Source organism: Phalacrocorax aristotelis, chromosome 5 (assembly GCF_949628215.1).
Source record: "Phalacrocorax aristotelis chromosome 5, bGulAri2.1, whole genome shotgun sequence".
In the NCBI taxonomy this organism is placed as follows: Eukaryota; Metazoa; Chordata; class Aves; order Suliformes; family Phalacrocoracidae; genus Phalacrocorax; species Phalacrocorax aristotelis.
The window spans coordinates 28384610-28405757 of record NC_134280.1 but is presented as its reverse complement, the minus strand read 5'-3'; the positions used below and the strand labels follow the sequence as shown (position 1 = coordinate 28405757).

The 21148-nt window shown below is 41.4% G+C and overlaps 1 protein-coding gene across 7 annotated transcripts in view; it reads left to right on the top strand.

The window, feature by feature from the left end:
- The window catches only part of PIKFYVE (phosphoinositide kinase, FYVE-type zinc finger containing), a 70531-nt gene that overhangs the window by 33153 nt on the left and 16230 nt on the right, over positions 1–21148 (top strand). For all 7 annotated transcript variants that reach the window (XR_012660669.1, XM_075093660.1, XM_075093657.1 and 4 more), the window contains 16 exons: positions 635–697; positions 2515–2644; positions 2992–3172; positions 4503–4577; positions 5236–5343; positions 7168–7308; positions 8002–8128; positions 9329–10515; positions 13432–13532; positions 14704–14775; positions 16380–16551; positions 17912–18090; positions 18568–18681; positions 19987–20095; positions 20208–20362; positions 20888–20978. Coding sequence is in view for 6 of the 7 variants with exons in the window: in XM_075093660.1 (XP_074949761.1) it covers positions 635–697; positions 2515–2644; positions 2992–3172; positions 4503–4577; positions 5236–5343; positions 7168–7308; positions 8002–8128; positions 9329–10515; positions 13432–13532; positions 14704–14775; positions 16380–16551; positions 17912–18090; positions 18568–18681; positions 19987–20095; positions 20208–20362; positions 20888–20978 (3005 nt within the window). In the remaining variant the exon portion in view is untranslated. The remainder of the gene's footprint in view (positions 1–634; positions 698–2514; positions 2645–2991; positions 3173–4502; positions 4578–5235; positions 5344–7167; positions 7309–8001; positions 8129–9328; positions 10516–13431; positions 13533–14703; positions 14776–16379; positions 16552–17911; positions 18091–18567; positions 18682–19986; positions 20096–20207; positions 20363–20887; positions 20979–21148) is intronic.

Below are 21148 nucleotides of genomic sequence, written 5' to 3'. Positions count from 1 at the left end.
ATGTAAAGTGATCTATAACTTGCTTTCCTTTGTTGCTGGGGGTCCACCTCTGTCAGCATGTATTTCTCAAAACACTTCAAACTGTTTTAGACTTTAGAATTCTAGCTCTTGAAAGGCAGTGTGTCTTTTGTTTTCTTCATTATATACGGTAGATCTTACAGCTCGTCTCTCCCTCAGTCTGAGATACTTTATTGGACTGTGAGAGCAAAATGGCTTCAGAAGCTGCATTTTTAGACCAGAGTGAGGAGGCTATTCCCTGTCCAAACATTCCCACAGTGTCTGCTTGCAGCTTAATACATTTGTATTCAGTTCTAGAAGAGTGTGGTATGTGTCAATTGGAAAAGCAAACTCTTAACTCCTAGTTCAGTCTTTCCCGTGTCTACTTTGTTTGTTTTGTTTCTTCACAGTCATAAGTACTGTTTTCTTGTCATCTTAGAACTTTTTGATAGAACAAGAATGAGAGGATATTCTTGTCTTGACCACTCATCAAGCTGTTGCTAAATTGGTGACTCAACACTTAGATGAGTAATGCTGCTTCTTCTGGTGTGGGCGTGTACATTGTAATTATATGGGCACACCAGTGTAACATGTCATTTCTTTTGTCTCCGCCTATCTCCCTCTTCTCTTCTTTCAGAGTACTTGAATCCTGAAAACGGAGGGCAACAGATGTTCTCTATAAGTGATGCTTTTATTAAAGGTAAGGATAAACTTCAAATGTTACTGTTGTGCGGTTTTAATATAAATATGAAAACTTCTCTAATAGGGCATTGACCCATTAGAAATACTTGACAGTAAATCTGAACTTATTTGTGGTGCAACTGATATATAAACTATATTCTAACTTTTTTGAATGCACTTTAAAGCTTAAATTCCTTTCATTTCTCAGATTTCTTTATTCACAAGCACTCAAAAAAGAGCTTTTAGTTTTTTTAAATATGTGAAAATGGCACATCTGTTCACAACTTCCCCACCCACAAACTTATGTAGCAGACACCAATTTTAACTTTTTGTGCAAGCAAATGAAGATGTAATATGATTAATTGCACTGCTTCTGCAGAATAGCTTAAAGCTTCATCTTTTAAATCTTTCTGGATTTCCTGTCATCACCACCACTACTACTTCTGAAATGAAAAGCCATTAAATGCAGCTGTGACCTTTAAAATCCATGTACCTTCCATGGCCAGGTGCACTTGTGGGCTTTTTTTCTCCCAGTTAATGCTGTTGATTTTGGTGAGCTCTGAAGAGAAGGAAATAAGGGGGAAACCTCAATGTCTGTGCAGCCAGAAAAATAGTCTTTGATTAAACTGATGCTTAGTTTTTAACTGAGCTTTTGCAGGAGAAAGGAAAAGGGAAAAAACAATGTAACTTCTGTTAATCTTCTACACAGGTAATTTTGGGTGTGGAGCATCTGGAAGAAGTTAGTTGTTGTTTTTAGAGAGTCCTTTTTCTTTTCCTTTTTTTTTTTTTCTTTTTTTTCTCTTCTCTCCCCTTAATGGTCCTGCTCAGATTACTGATATAGAAGGTTTTTACAGTTGTATCGTGCAACTCTCTGGGGAGTGTACATACTTGCTGGTTTATACACTACTAGCATAAATGGCTTACAATATAGTCAGCCATTATGAGAATGGGGAAGTATATAACTTCCCTCTGTAATATCAATATTAAAAGGTTGTATTCAGCGGACACAGCCCTTGGTGGCATCCTGTTTATTGTAGTGGAGAGATACCTGTGTGTATGATGGTTAGGTGGATAGAGGTGAGAAGATGTGCTGATATCTTTTGAAAAGCTCGTGCAGTTTCCTCAATAGAAGATTCTTGAGAATTCTGTTGTGTTAAGTACTGTGACATAGGCTAGAAGCAGCAGCCTGCTGGCAGCTCCCTCTGCACCTGAAGAGCAAAGAGGTGGCATATGGTACCAGGGCTGCAAGTCACATAAAGGTTCAGAAGTCTGATGTACGAATTGGTAGCGTAGCATTTCTTTAAAATACGCTTGGGAGATGAGCTAAACAAGGCCTTTACCAAGGTATTTTTGATACTTGTGCTGCAGCCTGAATGAAATAACTAGATCTTTTAATGCCACTTACACGTAGATGTCTTCAAAGCAGCAGCTTTTTGTGGCTCGAATTAGTGCCTTTGACCAGTTCTAAGTCTAAAAGGCATTATGATTATGTATCATGAATATACACAGTATTTGGAATTTGCTGCTTATTTATATAGGCAAAACTGGGATATAAGATTTTTTTCCTTGACTTAACAAACTTGGTAACAACTCAATTCTAGAGAGTCTTCTCTATACTGGCAGTACAAGAATTTTAGTAGCTCACTTTTCCTTTGTACAGTCACTGCTGTTACACTCAATGCTGTTTGCTGCATCATGTTACCATGACATCTAACTCAAACTCAGTATTTCAAGAGGCTTAGACTTCTGTCTTAAATTATTTACTTTTCAAAGTAGCCTTTCAGAAAGACACAGGCATTCAACCTTACATTAACAAGATTTGTTTGTCTCTTGCAGAGTCATTATTCAACAGGAGGGTGGAGGAGAAGTCCAAAGAACTCTTTTTCACGCCCCTAGGCTGGCACCACAGCAATCTGGATCTGCTGAGAGAAGAGAATGGCGAGAAACAAGCCATGGAAAGGCTGCTGTAAGAAACATAGAAAAAGGAATTTGCATATCTTGAGAAACGATTCCGGAAGCCCCTCTATTCCACCAACTTTCAGTGGGATTTGATCTACAGTGGACAAGGAACTAATTTGCATTAAGAAAACAGCATTTTTACAGCATATTTTGATTGCTTTTTTCCCCCCTGTGATTTCTATATATTGAAGTACAGGACCAGAGTTGACTGTAGAACGTTCTAGGCAGCCGTTCCTTCAGAGGACCTCCTGCATTGTGAATGTTAAGAAATTTACTTCTGAAATGTGACTAATGACTGCTCTGTATTTTTCTCATGAGAAATCTATTTGTTTTGCCTTTTTATTTTTTTTACAGGTCTGCTAATCATAACCACATGATGGCACTGCTTCAGCAGCTTCTGTACAATGAGTCTCTATCACTGTCCTGGAGGGATATCATTGTACCTGTGGTCTGCCAGGTAGTTCAAACTGTACGGCCTGATGTCAAGACCAGAGATGATGACATGGATATCCGCCAGTTTGTCCACATCAAAAAAGTAAGTTTCAAATAGTGGATGTAGGAAACAAAAGAATGCAGCTGCTGGCAGCACCCGTTGTTTGAAGTGTCCCCTGTGTGTTGCCCCCAGGATGTTCAGTGGTGTAATTGGCCAACTTGGCCTTTGGATAAGGTGGGGTTTTAGAAAAAGTTGCACAGAAGGAACTTTGCATCCTGTGAAAGGTGCTTTAATGCCCTGGAGCTGACTTCTTACTTCCGGCTTTGGCTGCAGAAAGTAGCAAAGAGCAACACCTCTGTAATGACTTGCTTCCTTTTTCGATTTCTGATTGTTTTGTGCTTGGATTAGAAATGTACTGAATGCTGGATAAGTAGCTTGCAGGACTCTGTGTAGCAATGTATTGCCCTGTAACTATCCATTATGGAGGACTGAACTCCTCCCATGCCAAGTACAATGACTTTCTTCAAGAGGAAAGCTTAATTGTTATGGCATGGTGCATCCAGTTCTGCCAGATGGCCCAGTGTTGACACTGTCGAGCTGTAAGGCTGGAGTTGTGGCATGCAGAATTTCTTCTGAGACTGATGTGAAACTAACATCTAAGGAGCTTGTTGACTGATGATCAAAGGCTCAGGCTTATTTTTCTTCAGAAAAAATCACCTCAGGAGGCCTGTTAATTTCAGAAATTATGTGAAATACGAGGAGAGCCTTATGGTTCTGGTGGTAGCTCTGTGGCATCTCTTCAGGCAGCACCAGTTGTTGCTGCCTCTCCTGAAACTCCAGTTCAAAGAGCAGATGTTCAGAGGTGACAGCTGTTCATAGCTCCCTGCTGTTTTCACATGCTGATAACAGAAATGTCTTCTGAAACATGTTATTCAGAAACCTGTTTCATATTGTTTATTATTCATGTGATTGATTGTGACTGTAGGAACACCAGTCAAGTGCTTGATGCGCTCAAATAGTAGGTAGAGGTTTGTTTGGTTTTCTCTTTATCAATTTTTTTTAATTTCATTTTCTTTTTCCTTTTCTTCTCTTTCCTTTCCTTACAACTTGTTTGTTTTTAGCGGAAGTGGCATGTACAAAGGTATATGCTCCCCATGGCCTATAGAAGTTAGGTTCCCTTATTATCTTCCAGAGTGTACCTGGTTTAACAAATACGCATCTGTTGGGAGAGACCTAGAGATCCTGGAACTTAGTACGTGTTTTCATGTTGTCCATAGTTTGCCAGACTTTAAAAGAGAGTTGTGTGTCCAGTGTGACTATATCTGATCTTTCACCTGATAATTGAGGGTGTAGCTGAAGCTTGCACATCAGCTATGGTAGGTATTCTATGTATTAGTGTATGACAGTTCTAAAAATGTTATTTGCTTTATAGATTCCTGGTGGAAAGAAATTTGATTCCATGGTGGTGAATGGATTTGTTTGCACTAAGAATGTTGCACACAAAAAGGTAATGCAGGCTTGATTAATCAAGTGCTGGCTGTAGTGCATGCTGAGGAAACAAGTGTGCTGTGACTTCTTTGTGTTGTGAAGCTTCTCTCACTGCTCAGGAGGTTTGCGAGCTTTCTCTCGTTTGAGACCTTAAACAAGAATGGCTTTTAAAGCATGTCTTTTCCAAGCTGTTTTCTTTTAGCCCTGAGATTCATGGGAGGTAGGCTTTCCTCATGCATGTATAGAAAAACATCCTTTCCACCCCTACCACCCCATAAGGCATCTAATAATTACCCCAAGTTTTAGCCAAAAAAAGGGATTTGTGGTTCTGACTTATGACAATATAGTAAAGTGAGCCTTTAAGTAACGCAGGAGGTCAAAATAAAGTGATCTGGATGGAGGCTCCAAAGTGTATCAGGACTTGGGGGTTCTTTGGGGTGATTGTAGAAACCTCTAGCATTGCACTCTCATTGGACAGTAGCCATGAAATTCCAGCAACTGGGTGTAACATCTTCATAAGAAGGAAGAATGTGTTGTTGGGCCTGCAGGGGGCAGGGATAGCTGAGACGCTTTTTTTGAGGCAGGGGGTGGAATCAATCATGGGAAGTCTGTCTTTTTTTTCTTGTGTAACTTTCCCTTCCAAAGTGTTTTTTGTTTTGGTTTTATGTCTTTCTTAGATGAACTCTTGCTTAAAAAATCCCAAAATTCTTCTGCTGAAGTGCTCAATTGAGTACCTCTACCGAGAAGAAACAAAGTTTACCTGCATAGACCCTATAGTACTTCAGGTGAGAGCATGCTTTTGTTCTTCGTTAAAATTGCTTGAGGTCTAGTGATTCAAACAAAATTATGATCAGTGCACATCTGATTTTTTTTTTTTTTAGTGTGTAATGTGGAGTTGAGTGAGTGGGATTGCATAGGAAAGAGAAGCTTCCTTTTCTAGCAGCTAGCTAAGAAAACTTAGAAACTGCTGCAGTAAATAGAGTGCAAACTTGTAGACTTGTGCCGAGGGTTTTCGTCATCTTATGATCCTCACAATTAAATGCAGCATTTTAGAAACACATTTTGTTTTTGATGATACACTGTATAAGGAGTATAGAGGTCAGAAGGTCAGAGCTAGATGTGGTTTAGGTGCATGTAGAAATATTGAAAAGTTAGTGTAGGTGAGGGTTAGGTTGCATCCATGTTATTTCTTGTCAGCCTTGAAAAAATGGGAGAACAACCAGTCTAATGAAGTGACAAACTACAAAATGTCACTTTAGAACAGGTGCCCTGCCCCTGTGAGCAGGGACATTCCTTAAGAATGAAAACACTGAAATGGATAGACCTTTTATTTAACACACTTCATTCCTGTCTGAGAATCGGTCTTCAGGTGTTTGCCAGGATACTCATAACAAGGGTATTTGGTACCCTACTGAGCTTGGGCCGTAATGGTTTTTTTTCTGTATTTGACTATTTCCTCAGCATGCATTTAAGACCACTTCTGTCTGGTGATTAATAGACAGGATTACAGGTATGAAAGCTTTAACAATAAAACTTGTCTCGGCATAATGAGTTGGTGTTCTAGTAAAAGCTTAAACTGAGACCTGTCCTTCATCTGAATGGGTCAGAAGTATCTACTATACTTTCTAAATACTGGTCTCAGTGATTATTTCAGTGTCTGCTTCAGAACATGATCATGACTACTTGTGTAGCTGCATTAAAGTCCCTATAGGACAGAAAATACTACAGAAATACCAGTTCAATTGAAGGTTAGCTTCTAGCGAAAGCTTTATCTTTGCTACGCTAACATGAATGTTTGTGTTCTGAGGAGCTGGCAAACTGCTTTTGTGGTATCTTTCTCTTGCGCAGAACTTATAAAACCTGACTGATGTGAGCTGCAATAACACAACTGAGAATACCTGGCTTGGGAAGCTGTATTTTCCCTCTAGCAGTGTAGACCTTTAGTTCTGATAGAATTGCAGCCCTGCTTTCTCTTTCTGTGCATGGTAATAAAAGGGGGGGTTGGGGGGCAGAAGGACAGCAAGATGAAGCCAGAAGGTGGGCATGGTCAGAAGAGCAATTTTGCAGTGCACAGCATTTGGGATTCCTCTCTAGAAGCACTGTTCAAGTACAGATTTAGGGACTGAAGCTCTGTGTACAGACTTGTAGAGGCATAGAGCACTGGCGTGCTCTGTGTGAACGGAAATGTCTGTGAGTGACAACACTTGACATTAGCATGTATCTAAAGGTGGAGAACGTAACACTGCAAACAGCTTTTTAGGTTGTTCAAAAGGTGCTAAAATTAGAGCATAAAGCCTTTTTCCATATTTTTTTATATATATATATCTATACACGTATATATGTTGGGATTCTGCTGCAGGACGCTTACTGTCATTGGACTATATCTTCATGTGTAATTAGTGCACGTAACAAATTATTGATAAACTAGATGTGCTGTGGGGGTGGGGAAATGTGCACAACGGGCAACTGATGGTGCTTTCTGGATAGCTGGTTTCCCTGTTTTATAGGAAGGGTCAGTATATAAATGACAAAGTAGCATTAAGCATTTAAGTGGACTTTTTCAGAGGGGTTTGTGGTAGTTAAATGCCATACTTTGTTCCTGTCTGCAGGAAAGGGAGTTCTTGAAGAATTATGTACAGCGGATAGTTGATGTCAGGCCTAATTTGGTCCTTGTTGAGAAGACTGTGTCCCGAATTGCCCAGGACATGCTCTTAGAGCATGGTATTACTCTGGTCATCAATGTCAAGCCGGTGAGCATTTCCTGTCAAAGACTGAGCCTTGCACTGGATCTCTGTAATTTTGTGTTGTAGCAAGCTCCCTGGAGAAAGCAAAGAGTTGTCTTTTCTCCTCTAACCAAACCTGGGCTTTCTTTTTAATGGTACTTCTCTTCCAAGAAGGCAAGACAGGCAAATCTAGAGAGTAACTTTTCCACAGCTCTTCACAGCTACTCTCCTGTGTCATTGCTTGGTAGGTCCTTGTACCCTGTTTTGGTTCTAGTTAACTTTGACTCCTGTTTGTAGCAAATCCTGTATGGATCCTCAGTGATCGCCAGAGAGCCTCTCTGGCCCTGTGTGACAGGGTACAGACAACCAAACAGAGAATGGCTGTGGGATTTGGCTGAGCTCCTGATAGCCAGCACTATGGTGACTGCACCAAACCCCCTGGAATTTTTTTCACTTGGACAGATCCAGATATTTGCAAGGAAGGGCACAATCTTACCTCTCACCAGAAGTATTTACCCAAACTGCCTTTCTAAGATTCTTCTATACTGTGGGGGTGTATTTGTGTGACTGGGCTTAACCCAGTATTTGTGTCTCAGTGGGAGGTTTCCAGGATCACATGGGCATTTCTGCCTCACCCCCCCCATTTTTTGTAAGAGCAAGTTAAGGATGCTAGTGTCCTCTTTGCACTGTAGATTCTTATTGTTCTTTCCATTTTTACAGCAAGTGTTAGACCGTGTGAGTCGAATGACCCAGGGAGACTTAGTGATGTCAATGGATCAGCTGTTGACCAAACCACGTTTAGGAACCTGTCATAAATTTTATATGCAAGTTTTTCAGTTGCCCAATGGTGAGTAAAGCTTGATGTGTCTTAGCTTGTGTGTGGAAAGGATAAATGCTTTGCTTCTCTTAACTAGACCTGAACTGTTGGGTACCTTGTGTCATCAAGTATTATCCTTCCTACTCATTTACTTCTGTTACATCTTGGAACTACAGTGAACTGGCTGTGGACACAAAAGTATGATCTTACTAAGATGAGACACACTAAATTTTCATTAGTCTGGCTTCTTCCTTCCAAACTTTTTTTAAACTTCCTCCACCCTGGAGTTTGTCTAGTCCAACTTCCTGTTCAAAACAGGAAGGATTAATTTCAATGCAGGATCAAATTTCTCAGGGCTTTGTCAGTCAACTGTTGAAAATATTGCAGAACGGGGATTTCATAGCCTGTCTGGGCATCTGTTCAGTTGCTTAACCATCCTTAGCATAAATAATTTTTCTACCTAGAAACAGAGGACCATAGAATAGCCTGGGTTGGAAGGGACTTTGAAAGATCACTTGGTCCAACCTTAACATATCCAGTCAAAATTTGCCTTGTTGCAATCTGTGCACACTGCCCCTTGTACAGTTGTTGTGCATCTCTGAGAAATCAAGTTACTTTTTTTCTGTAACCCTCTTTAGCCAGTGGAAGTCTGTAAAGGAAGAAGGAAGAAATGCTGCTTGACAGGTTACCAATGGTGCTGGTACCCATAAATGCTGTTGATGCAAATTCTTGTGGAGATGCAGTCTTTGCATCTCTTCCCCTTCCACTTCCCCATGCTTCCTTCCAGCCTTCAAACTGCACTCAAAATCTTGTAGGCTTTTGATGTCTAAGGATGAGCAAATGTGCCTGGGAGGATAGTAGTTCTTTTGCTTCACTGCTGCAGAGTCTACAGTGATCTTGGAATACCCTATTCAGGCCAACATGTTCCATGTGGCCTTCACTTGGACTTTATGATGACTTGTTTTTTAAAACAGGAGAAGTTTTATAGCAAATGCTTGTTTTGCTTGCAAAAATAAGTTATTTCAGTACAGTGATGTGAACTGCTGCAGCTGGATTGTGCTGCCAATGTTACTTGCTCTTAGTCTTATTTTCAGTCTCTTCAGTGTGTGATATACCGAAGAGCAGGTTAGCTGTAGCTGTCATCCTAACTCCTACATTTTGTGTTGGTGTTTTTTTGTTGTTGGTTTTTTTTGTTTGTTTCTTGTTTTGTGTTGTTTTTTCCCCTTCTAGATCAGACAAAAACCCTCATGTTCTTTGAGGGGTGTCCCCAGCACTTGGGTTGCACTATCAAGTTGTGTGGTGCTGCAGAGTACGAGCTGGCCCGTGTGAAGGAGATACTGATCTTCATGATCTGTGTGGCTTATCATTCCCAGCTGGAAATCTCTTTCCTTATGGATGAGTTTGCCATGCCCCCTACTCTGACCAAAAACGCCTCCTTTCACTCCCTTATTGAGGAGCCAGGAGATGAAGATGAACAAGAGAACCTCTTCAATGGTGAGGATTTCAGCACAGCAGTCAGAGACATTGAACTATCCTCTGAAAAGCTGCCTGTAATCTCTGAGTCAGTGTCTTCTGATGAGGTCAGCTTGCCTGAACAAAAAGGTTTATTTGAGAGAAGTGACCAAGAGAACAGTCAACTAGAAACAGTGTCCTCAAAACAGCAAGAGCACCATAAAGTGGAGTCGCCATTTCCCATGTTCAACTCTGTACCTTCCGCAATACCTGAAACCTCCCTGCTGCCCCTCCATGGCATGGACCAGCACGTGGTCACTCTGGATAGCCAGACACTAGAGTCTCTTCAACAGGCAGATGATCTGCAGGAGTCAAAGAGTCAGATGAGAGTATTCAGAGACCCTCTCCAGGATGATACTGGTTTATATGTCACAGAAGAGGTAACTTCCACCGAGGATCGTCTCAAGACTTACTCTGCAGCATTTAAGCAGGAGTTGAAAGATGTCATTCTTTGTATTTCTCCTGTAATGATGTTCCGTGAGCCATTTCTTTTGACTGAAAAAGGCATGAGGTGTCCTGCCCGGGAATACTTCCCTGAGCAAGTTTATTGGTCTCCTCTCCTCAATAAGGAATACAAGGAGTTGGAGAGCAGAAGGAAGAGACAATTATTGCGGGATCTCTCTGGACTACAAGGGATGAATGGGAGTATTCAAGCCAAGGCTGTCCAAATCTTACCATCTCACGAGTTGGTCAATACTAGAATAGCAGAACATCTCGGTGATAGCCAGAGCTTAGCCAGAATGCTGGCTGACTATCGGGCCAGAGGAGGGAGGATACTGCACAAAAGCACAGATCCCTTTGCCCAAAGTAAGGATGTGTCTAGTGTCCCTACTGGAAAAACTGGGTGCAGAATTGAAGAGGATGAGAAGGGACTGGCTCAGAGTGAATCCTCATGGTCTCATAAGGTAAGATTCAAAGCTATGTGACTAAAAACCCAGGTTACATCAGTTTCCCTTTGTAATACAGAAGGTGTAGCGTCTCATATTAAATGGTAACCAGAGCTGGTTTTCGGACTTTTTTGTGTGCTGGTTTTTGTTTTTTTTTTTTGGTGCATGGTTGTTTTGGGGTTTGGTATGTGGTGGTTTGGTTTTTTTTTTATTGGCGGGGAGGTGGGGAATGGGGACGGGACACACGTGGTTTGACTGACTCAAAACTGCATTTTAAATTGCAGTGCTCTGGGCACTTAAGTCAATATAACCAGGGATTGTGTGGATATAAGAAAGCACAACAAGGGACTGCAAAATTTCCTTAGGAGTGAAGAGGTTGTGAGACTCTAATTTCTGAGAAATGCACAAAGTCAGCCAAGAATCAGTGTGTTATATTGCCTGTTCAATGTAATGACCAATTTCTGAAAATGATTATATGAAGGGGGAGCAAACTTAAAGAAGTTGTTTCTGAAACTGAGCTTTCTTGTTGTTTGTATTGGTGATTTCTAAAAGTGTAATATTTCCATCCTCAGAGGGCTTAATGTCATGGAAAGAGCAGTGGGCTGTAATAAAATTATTTGGCTGTTTGTAAAAGCTTGAGTGACCTGAAGAAATGTGAGAATTGCCCTTTAAAAACAGCAAGAAGGAGGACCTGGGAAACTATAGGCCAGTCAGCCTCACCTCCATCCCCAGAAAGGTGATGGAACAGTTCATCTGGAGGTCATCTCCAGGCGCGTAGAGGACAAGAAGGTTATCAGGAGTAGTCAACATGGATTCACCAAGGGGAGATCATGCTTGACCAACCTGATAGCCTTCTATGATGGCATGACTGGCTGGGTGGATGAAGGGAAAGCAGTGGTTGTTGTTTGCCTTGACTTCAGCAAGGCTTTTGGCACTATGTCCCATAGCATCCTCATAGGCAAGCTAAGGAAGTGTGGGTTGGATGAGTGGACAGGGAGGTGGACGGAGAACTGGCTCAACAACAGAACTCAGAGGGTCGTGATCAACAGAGCAAGATTCTGGATGGAGGCCTGTGACTAGCAGTGTTCCCCAGGGGTCTGTGCTGGATCCAGTCCTGTTCAACATAGTCATCAATGACCTGGATGATGGGATAGAGTGTAACCTCTGCAAGTTTGCTGATGATACCAAGCTGGGAGGAGTGGCTGATACGCCAGAAGGCTGTGCTGCCATCCAGAGAGACCTGGACAGGCTGGAGAGCTGGGCTGAGGGGAACCTCATGAAACTCAACAAGAGCAAGTGTAGGGTCCTGCACCTGGGGAGGAACAACCCCAGGCCCTGGTAGAGGCTGGGGGCTGAACTACTGGAAAGTGGCTCTGTTGAGAAGGACCTGGGAGTGCTGGTGGACAGCAAGCTGACCCTGAGCCAGCACTGTGCCCTTGTGGCCAAGAAGGCCAACGGTATCCTGGGGTGCATTAAAAGGAGTGTGGCCAGCAGGTTGAGAGAGGTTATCCTCCTCCTCTATTCTGCCCCAGTGAGGCCACATTTGGAGTACTGTGTCCAGTTTTGGGCCCCCAGTTTAAGAAAGACAGGGAACTACTGGAGAGAGTTCAGCAGAGAGCTACCAAGATGATCAGGGGGCTGGAGCATCTCCTTTATGAGGAAGGGTTGAGAGACCTGGGTTTATTCAGCCTGGAGAAGAGAAGACTGAGGGGGCGTCTTATCAATGCTTATAAATACCTGGAGGGTGGGTGTCAAGAGGATGTGGCCAGACTCTTTTCAGTGGTCCCCAACAACAGGACAAGGGTCAATGGGCACAAGTTGGAACACAGGAAGTTCAACTTAAATATGAGAAAAAGCTTCTTTCCTGTGAGGGTGACAGAGCAGTGGCACAGGCTGCCCTGTTGTGGGAGGTTGTGTAGTCTCCTTCCCTGGAGACATTCAAAACCGCCTGGATGTGTTCCTGTGTCCCTGCTGAAGCAGGGGGGTTTGACAAGATGATCTCCAGAGGTCCCTTCCAACCCTTACCACTCTGTGATTCTGTGAGAGTCTCATAATGGAGAAGGGGGAATCTTCTTTGAAATTTCAAAGCAAGGCAGTATGTGCTTGTAATAAAAAATATTTGAAGTTTTGGGAAAGTGCCATGAAAGCAACTAACTTGTATCTGAGGAAAGGGATCTTGGGACTTCCTTGAACTGGAAGCTGTTCAAGGAAAAAAGTCTGTGAACAAGACTAGCAGAACGGATCTCATGAAATACTAAAACATTATTTTCCCTGAGCCAATCAGCCCTCAAGTTCACGAGCAGAAGTCACTTTTTAATTGGTACTTAAGTATAAATCTATGTAGCTTCACAGGCCATAATCTTACAAACTGTAAGACTTGCCCTTGCTCTGGATCAGACAGGTTGATGCTGCTTAAAATCTGTTCAGTGATCAAAGAAAAGTGTTTGGTAACTTAATAGTTCTGTAAGATGTGGAAGGGGAAACAGCTCCATTCCAGCAGCAGTGTGGTAAATCTGTTCATGGAGGACAGAAAGTTAGAAGTCTTCCTACAGCCTGAATGAGTAATTGAGGTATAATATATTGACAGTTTTGACTCCAGGTGTTCTAAACTGTAGCATGCTTTGGAGACTCTGGATATTTGTCTTGGGGTTTTTGTTGTTTTCTGTTTCCCTTAGCTTCCTTTCCATAGAAACACATGCGTGTGCATTTGTTTCATTATGCATATTAGTTATGCTGTTCTAAAAATGCCAGTTCGCAATTATACATGGTACATGTCTACCTGAAGCTCTGAGATAATGCAGAGTTAGTCTGTACAAAAGGAGCAAGCAGAGATTAGTCTGTAAATAAAACTACTAGAATAGAATTTTGTCATCAGAAGTTGTGTGTGGATAGAAGTGTCTGTAACCAGTAAATGGGTTGTTTTCTCTCTACTAGGTGGATTGCCTGAGTCCAGTAAACCATCAGAGGCTCTGTGTTCTCTTCAGTAGCTCTTCTGCTCAGTCCAGCAATGCTCCAAGTGCCTGTGTTAGCCCCTGGTATGAAAACTACTCCTCTACGGCTTGTATAGTTGCTATCTTTTTTCCTAAGTCAAGGTCAATGCTTGCCTCAGTGGTATTTCTTTGAGGACTCCTTGGTAGGTTGTGCCCATCCTGTAACAGGAACTGTTGCCCAAAGAATTTTGTCTTGCCTGGTCAGCTGGATCCAGAGCAGTATCCCATAGCCTTTGTGATAATCCCCAAGGCATGATGAGAAAGCCCAGCCCAAAACTGAATGTTTAGTTGATCCTTTCACTGCAGAGTAATGTATGTGTAGGGAGATCATTGCATACAGCCCTGTGGGGAAGAGTTAGTGTGTATGAATGCAGAAGAACGTCCAAGCCCAAAAATAAGCCTTGAGAGAATCTCAGAATACTTCCAGATTGTATTATCTGAGAATGGTATTTGAATATATTGCTATCTTTCTCATATTTTTGTCAGCAGTGTTAAGAGCTTTAACTGTATTTCCAGCTTAGGGAGCTGTAATTTGTTAGTTGTGTGCAACATATGACATGCTTCTAGCTCTACTGAACAGGATAGGTCTTGGTGTTTCATCATCTAGCTCAGGTGAAAATACAGAGATGGCTGTCTCAGAGGAACTCTAGACCTTTCCCTGTAAAAGCTTAGGAATAAATCAAAGAAAGTAGGGATAAGCTCACCAAACAGCAACAATAATAGGATATAAATTACTGATATTAGAGATGGCTGAATTGTGACATTTAAGCTAATACTTAGACACTTTAAGTGGCTTCGCCACCTCAGGTTCTGAGAAAACAGAGTTGCTATTAAGTCTTCGAGAAGAATAAGGTTTTCCTAAGGCTTTTTTCATCTTCTGGATGTACCATTTTTGTAACTGTTTAAATGTTAGTGTTTGAGGCTTCAGGCTGTCTAGACTTCTGTGCCTACATATTCTTGAACATGATTTTCAAAAGTGCAGTTGAATTTTATTAGACTTTTAAATGTGAAGTTTAAAGTTGTTCTAGCAGAACACTGATCTCATTATTAGCAAACTTGATGGCAGGGATCTAGGAAGGGTAGCCTAGAGGGGAAAAAAGCCTTCGAAGGTATGCAGGGCTAAAAACAAGCCAGCAGTGGGTGCAGATCTGTGCACCTAAAGGCCATTGCACAGTGGCAGCATCCACCCTTTAAAGCTTTTATTTCTCTGCTTTAGGATTGTGACCATGGAGTTCTATGGGAAAAACGACCTGACTCTAGGGATTTTTCTGGAGCGCTATTGTTTCAGGTGAGGAGGAACTTATTCTAAATGTTTTTCTAAACAAAACAAAAGCTTTTGATAGCTCTGTGTAGTTGATCTGCTGCCCTCCTCATAGACTCTACTTCTGTGCACTTAAGAGAATAGCATGCAAGTCCGCAGAGCCACTTGTGTCCTGGTAAAGCTTACCACTTAAATCTGTTGCTCCCTTTGCATTATTATCATGCTGTAGTGAAACAGGAACTGGATTTAAGAATTCACATACTCATGCTTACATCTTACAAGCAAATACAGCCACTGCTTTCCCACTTCAGCTTTGTCCCTCTTATTTCCTTTAATGAGGAAGTGGAACAGATTACAAGACAGGACTTAAGTTTATAAAGGCAAATGTGCACTTTCTTGTAGCAATTACGGCTGTAAGGGCCTAGTTAAGAGTTTGAGCATGTACTCCAAATGGCTGTTTTTTCAAGACAAACAACTGTACTGATCATAATCTTCTGAGGTTCCTTTTTGAACTTTCATATGAGTTGTGGAAAAAAAATACTCCTTCAGTGTTATCTGAATGTCTCGGAGTAAGGCTTTGTCATATCTGCAAGGTGGCTAATGTAAAGGGTTCAGAACTCTTTTAGACCTGGCCAAGTACTGTGTAATTTATTTCATCTGACAGAGGTCCAAGTTGTTTTGTTCCAGCAATGACCAGTACTGCCAGAACCCCATACAAAGTCTCAGCAAGCTGTAAGCTGGATAGGTAGCCTGTGGCTTTTCAAAAGACAAGACTACTCTGTTCTCTCCATTGGCCATTTGCAGTAGCAAAATACTCTTAATGTTCAGCCTTCTCTGGAGGAACAAGTATTCCTCCTTGTGCTGATTAGTGAGGAGGAGGAGCTTAGCTGTGCACCTTTTAAGTTCTTGTTTCTCTCTGCTGACAAGCTAGTGTGTGCTAAAGTGAATGCTTCTCAATTTCCATAGTTTCAGTAATTAAACTTTCTCTTTTTCATATGAGCAAGAAGGACCTGGGATTTTTTTAGGCTCTTTCTGTTTTTGAAGAATTCCATATTTCCCTTTGATACTTAAACAATTCAGCTTTATTTTTCTGATGTTAGTCTCTATTCCCTGATTTAAAAGAAACCCATCCAAAGAAAGGTCATGGGTTTTTCTGTTCAAAGAGGTTATATGGCACTATTGTGCTCACCTCTTCCTTCGGGAGCTGAAACATTACCATTTTGAAGACTCTTTGGTACATCTTTGTCCTCAGTAGCCTTTGCTTTGGTACACTGCCAAAGTGGTCTTCTAATTTGGTGCCAGGCGCTTCCAGGTGCTTGACCCGTATTTTGTCAACTATATGGAATATGTTGGTAGAAAATAATGCATTTGAAAAAGATTGTGATAGCAGCCAGTACCCAGTCACTGCTTTTGGGACCTATACAGCCCTTGCTGGCAAGGGAACTTTCCTGTGTGCTATTTCTAAATAAGTACAGTTTACTCTGTAGAAACAGCCTTCACTAAAGGCTTAGGAAACTTTTACAGTAAAGATAAATAGTACTGTGATATTAGAAGGCATATTAGATGTGTTGAATCAGTTCTTCAGCAGTGCCTAGCATATGATCATAAGTGTTTCTATTTCTCCTTGTAAGGCCTTCCTACCAATGCCCCAGCATGTTCTGTGAAACACCAATGGTGCACCACATTCGTCGCTTTGTTCATGGGCAAGGCTGCGTGCAAATTGTGTTAAAGGAGCTGGACTCCCCAGTCCCTGGGTACCAGCACACCATTCTTACTTACTCCTGGTGTAGACTATGCAAACAGGTAAGGAAGTGGACTTAAGAAGCATTGCTGTTCCAATTTAGTATTCCTGTTATGAGTGGCCTAGTCTGGAAAGGCAGCATTTTTGAGAAAGTGCTCATCACGGCAGTTATGGCTAAACTAGCACAAAGCCTGTTACTGATACAGATGGTCTCGTGTATCTACAAATTCCTCTTGCAGAATTGGGGCTGTTGAGGGTGAAACATCTTTGTGAGATAGTCCTGTTGGAAAGTGTCAAGCCTGGCTCTGAGAGGATAGATTTAAGTGGAGTTGATATATTTCTGGAAATTAATTTCTGACACATGGAAAAAATGGAGTTTCCCTCTTAGAAGTGAAGAGTATGGTCCTTTCCCTGCAGTGAATCAGTATGAGCATCAGAAGAACGTATGTATGGGTAAGGGCAGACACTGAGACCTACTGGCTTAGTAATTGGCTAAAACCACTTGATATTCTTTGATCTGCTATGGACTGGACTGTCCACATTGCGTCAATGTGATGTCTAGGCTTCCTTTAGTAGTCATTAGAAAGTAAAATCTTCATTACAGGAAAGATAAATTGCTTTAAAAAACACAAGATAGTAAGGTAGTGTATTATCTGAAACTTGTTCTGTAATTTAGCTAAGAAAACATTACTAACTGGGTACTCATCTCTAGCTAAACACTGTAAAACTTAAGAGCCTTCAAAGAGATGAGACTAAAACTTAATTAAAAAAGATTCGTGCAGTGCCTGAAATGCAAAACATCTCAATTACCTATGTGAATGACTCAATTCACCTACTTATGCTGGCTTAAACATGGGTGTTGGATTTAAAGATACCTGGAGGAAGTTAATGTAATTGCTGAAGGCAAGCCCTACACTGCTGTGTATACACTTGTTCTATAACCTTTTATTTCTCATGTAAACACTAATCTGTTTGTGGCTATTAAGTATGCATAAAGTAGTGCCTACTCTACGGTTGCAAGCACTGCTGAATTTGAAATACACTACAGAGCAATACCAATGTGTTTGTAGCTGAAGAATCACCAGGGAATAAGTATATGATGAACTGCTGCTGCTGACTGGGTTGCTGGAAATTGTCTCTGTGCAGAGAAATAGCACGTTGGATATGAGCTTCCATCGGGGATATGTTTGCACTCCTCCAACTTAGCGCTTGTCACCATCAACTTGCTGTAGTTGTTTATCCAATTTATTGTAACTATGTGTTGGCCTTAGTTTTGCATAAATGCTATCTTTGTTGTTGTTTAATATGTTTCAGGGTCATGGGTGCTTCCGGTACTAGAAATACTAGATTGCTGTCTAGGTTAGCCTGTCCTTAATTTTAATTGAAGGATGAAATTAAGACACTTGGCTTTCAATTTTTCAGGTGACACCAGTTGTTCCCCTTTCCAATGATTCTTGGTCCATGTCTTTTGCAAAATACCTTGAGCTGAGATTCTATGGGCATCAGTACACTCGAAGGGCCAATGCAGAGCCTTGTGGTCATTCCATTCACCACGACTATCACCAGTATTTTTCCTATAATCAGATGGTGGCATCTTTCAGGTGAGGTCCACTGCTAAAAACTTCCTTCTCTCTCTCTCTAGTACTATGTGAAGCATATAGCTCTAGCAAGGATTCATCAGGTTTGCTCTTCACTTTGAGTACAGCGTGGGATAGCATAACTGCACTATAACCACAAGTGCAAGATCGTGTGCTGGCTTGAAGAGGGCATTGTGGATGCCTGGATGGGGTCGACGGTGTTCCTAACACTGGATGGTTCCAATTCATGATGTAGGCGGGAAACACTCTTCCCTGTCTAATCTTGAATGCTTGCAGAACTTTGTTTTTGCAACATGATCTGTGGCTTTACTTTTTGCCTAGAAGATAAATCAGCAGGGTGTTATTGCTACTAAAAGTAACTAAAGCCCTGGACACATTGACAGTGCCCCTTTTCACATAAGGGCCACAAACCACAATATGGTGTAGAATTAGTACTATGTGATGAGAATCTTGTTAACAGCTGTCATATTGCCTTCTCAGCTACTCTCCAATACGGCTGCTTGAAGTGTGTGTCCCACTCCCCAAGATCTACATCAAACGACAGGTCCCGTCAAAGGTTACTATTTTGCAGGATCTCAAGGATTTCTCTCAAAAGTAAGCTTTGTTTTTTAATGCCTTCCTCATCTTTATTTGTGTCTTGGACTTTTATTAGCAGAGCACAAAACCATTTTTGCTATCATAGATAAGACTTGCTAAATATTAATTATTTAATAGAAAAGTAATGGTTTTAAACACATTTATATGCGCATATACTTCTAAGGGAGGGGGGTATTGCATTCTTCTTCATTACCTTTACCTGCTCTGTCTGTATTAACCTCTCACCCTTTCACCTGGCAGCAATCCAGCTTAAATATAGCCAGTAGAAGCCAAGATTATTATTCTCCATCCCTGAGTGTTACACTGATATTTGAGTGATATAGCATGCTTCTGAGTGACGTTACCAAGTAGCCACTGAAAGGTTGACCATCAGCTGGTGTCTGAAATGTCACCTTTCTTAATAAATGCCTTTTCAAACACAGCTAAAGTATTTCTAATTCTTCTGTCTAATACTAAAAATGGAACAGAGGAGGTGGCCCTAGAAGGCTTAATCTGAAAACTACAGATAACACTTTGTACCCTTACCATAATATTCCTTCTTGGAAGGTCTGACCAGGTTTAAATCCTGCCTCCAGCCCAGAAAAACTGCAAAAGCATTGCTCAAATCTGTTGTCCAAACAGAACTGTTTTCGTTGTATTGGTTGTGTGGCAACTAAACTCTCTGGTGTGTAAAAGACGTTGCCTTTGTTAGCTATTAAATATGGTAACAGCAGACTGTTTGGTAACTTCTTGTAGTCTAAGGTAAACTACTGTAAGCCTAGACACCTTCTAAATGTAGGAACAAAAAAGTAAGAGGCAGGCATGATGGGACCTGTTTTAAACCCAGCCTGACTCCTGTTCTGCCTGGTGGCAGTATTCCTGTATGGCTGATGTCTCTGACTGCCTGACTTCAGAACCTGTGGAGCTTTGTTTAGAGCTGAAATAGTTACTCACTCTGTCTCTGAGTCCTCCCGGTGAAGGTGTAGCTTGCAGTCCCAGATTCTTCCTAGACACAGATGACCCAACAGTTCCCCTCTGCTGGTAATGTGTTTGACCTTCGTATCGCTCTCTGACAGCTTCCACCGCTAAAAATAAGTTGTGAAGAGGACTGTCAGTGTGTGTAACTTCTAGGCTTCTGCTATACTAATGAATTTTTTCCAACTTTTCCTCTAAATTCAGTGGGACAGTCTATTGTGCAGAAGACTGTCATTTATAGTCTTTTGTGTTCTTAAATGCTAACCTTAAATGCGTTCAGACTTTACTTGGAACATCTTCAATATTCTTTAGTAGTCACAGCTTAACTCTTTGCATCCCTGTCAACAGGGTGTCACAAGTGTATCTTGCTGTTGATGATCGCCTTGCTTCTCTGAAAACAGATACTTTCAGCAAAACGAGAGAAGAGAAGATGGAAGACCTCTTTGCCCAAAAGGAGGTAATATAATATTTCTGCATTTGCAGACCATAGGCTGCAAAGTGAGTGGAGAAGCCACTTGGATCCAGTGTCATCTCTGGTCACAGAACACTGACAGTTTTTCTTTTGGCAGATGGAAGAGGGGGAGTTTCGAAACTGGACTGAAAAAATCCAAGCAAGGCTGCTTTCGTCATCATTAGACACACCTCAACAGCTGCAATCCGTTTTTGAATCTTTGATAGCTAAAAAGCAAGGACTTTGTGAGATGTTACAAGCCTGGAATAATAGGTAAGAGGACACATGTTGGAATCATGAGCAACACTGATGCTGGGTGTTGGTTATAAAAGGGAAGAGGTTCTTTGGTACTTCCCCTCTCTGTAGTGCAGTTGCTATATAGAGTGTGTTATGACAGCTTGTGATGAATATCCTCTTCTGGTTAAGATGACAGAGCCGGTTGATTGGAAAATCATTTGAGGCCAGATAATAAAAGTATTGTGTTCTAGAGCACAACTCACATCTGAGAGGAGAAAGCATCATTTCAATAAAGGTAGAAGAGGGGAGCACGGGAGAGCAATTAGTTGGGTGAGATTCTCTTGGAGGTGAAGAAAATGTTCTGGTTTTGGCCATTTGAAACATAATTTTGGTACTTGTTAGCAACAATCTAAGTTTGCAGACTTGTGAGGTCATGCTTGGCTATATTCTACTATGGAGAAACTACATAACTTGTGCCTTTCACAGCTAATATCTGTAACCTATCTTTTGACTAATTTTTCTTTGGGTTTTTTGTGGGTTTTCTTGTTTTGTGGGTTTAAGATTGCAGGATCTCTTTCAACAAGAGAAAGGGAGGAAACGTCCATCAGTACCACCCAGCCCTGGGAGACTGAGGCAAGGTGAAGAAAGCAAGGTACGAGTAGCAGGCTAGAAGCTGCGCTGCCTTTTTTTTTTTTTTTTCCTGGGGCAACGCAATAGTCTTAAGACTGGTTTCAGTTCACTCGGTAAACTTGTTTTACTGCATCATGTAGTTATTAGCTGTTAAAGCTTGAATTGCATGTTAGTATATTTATCTTTACAAAA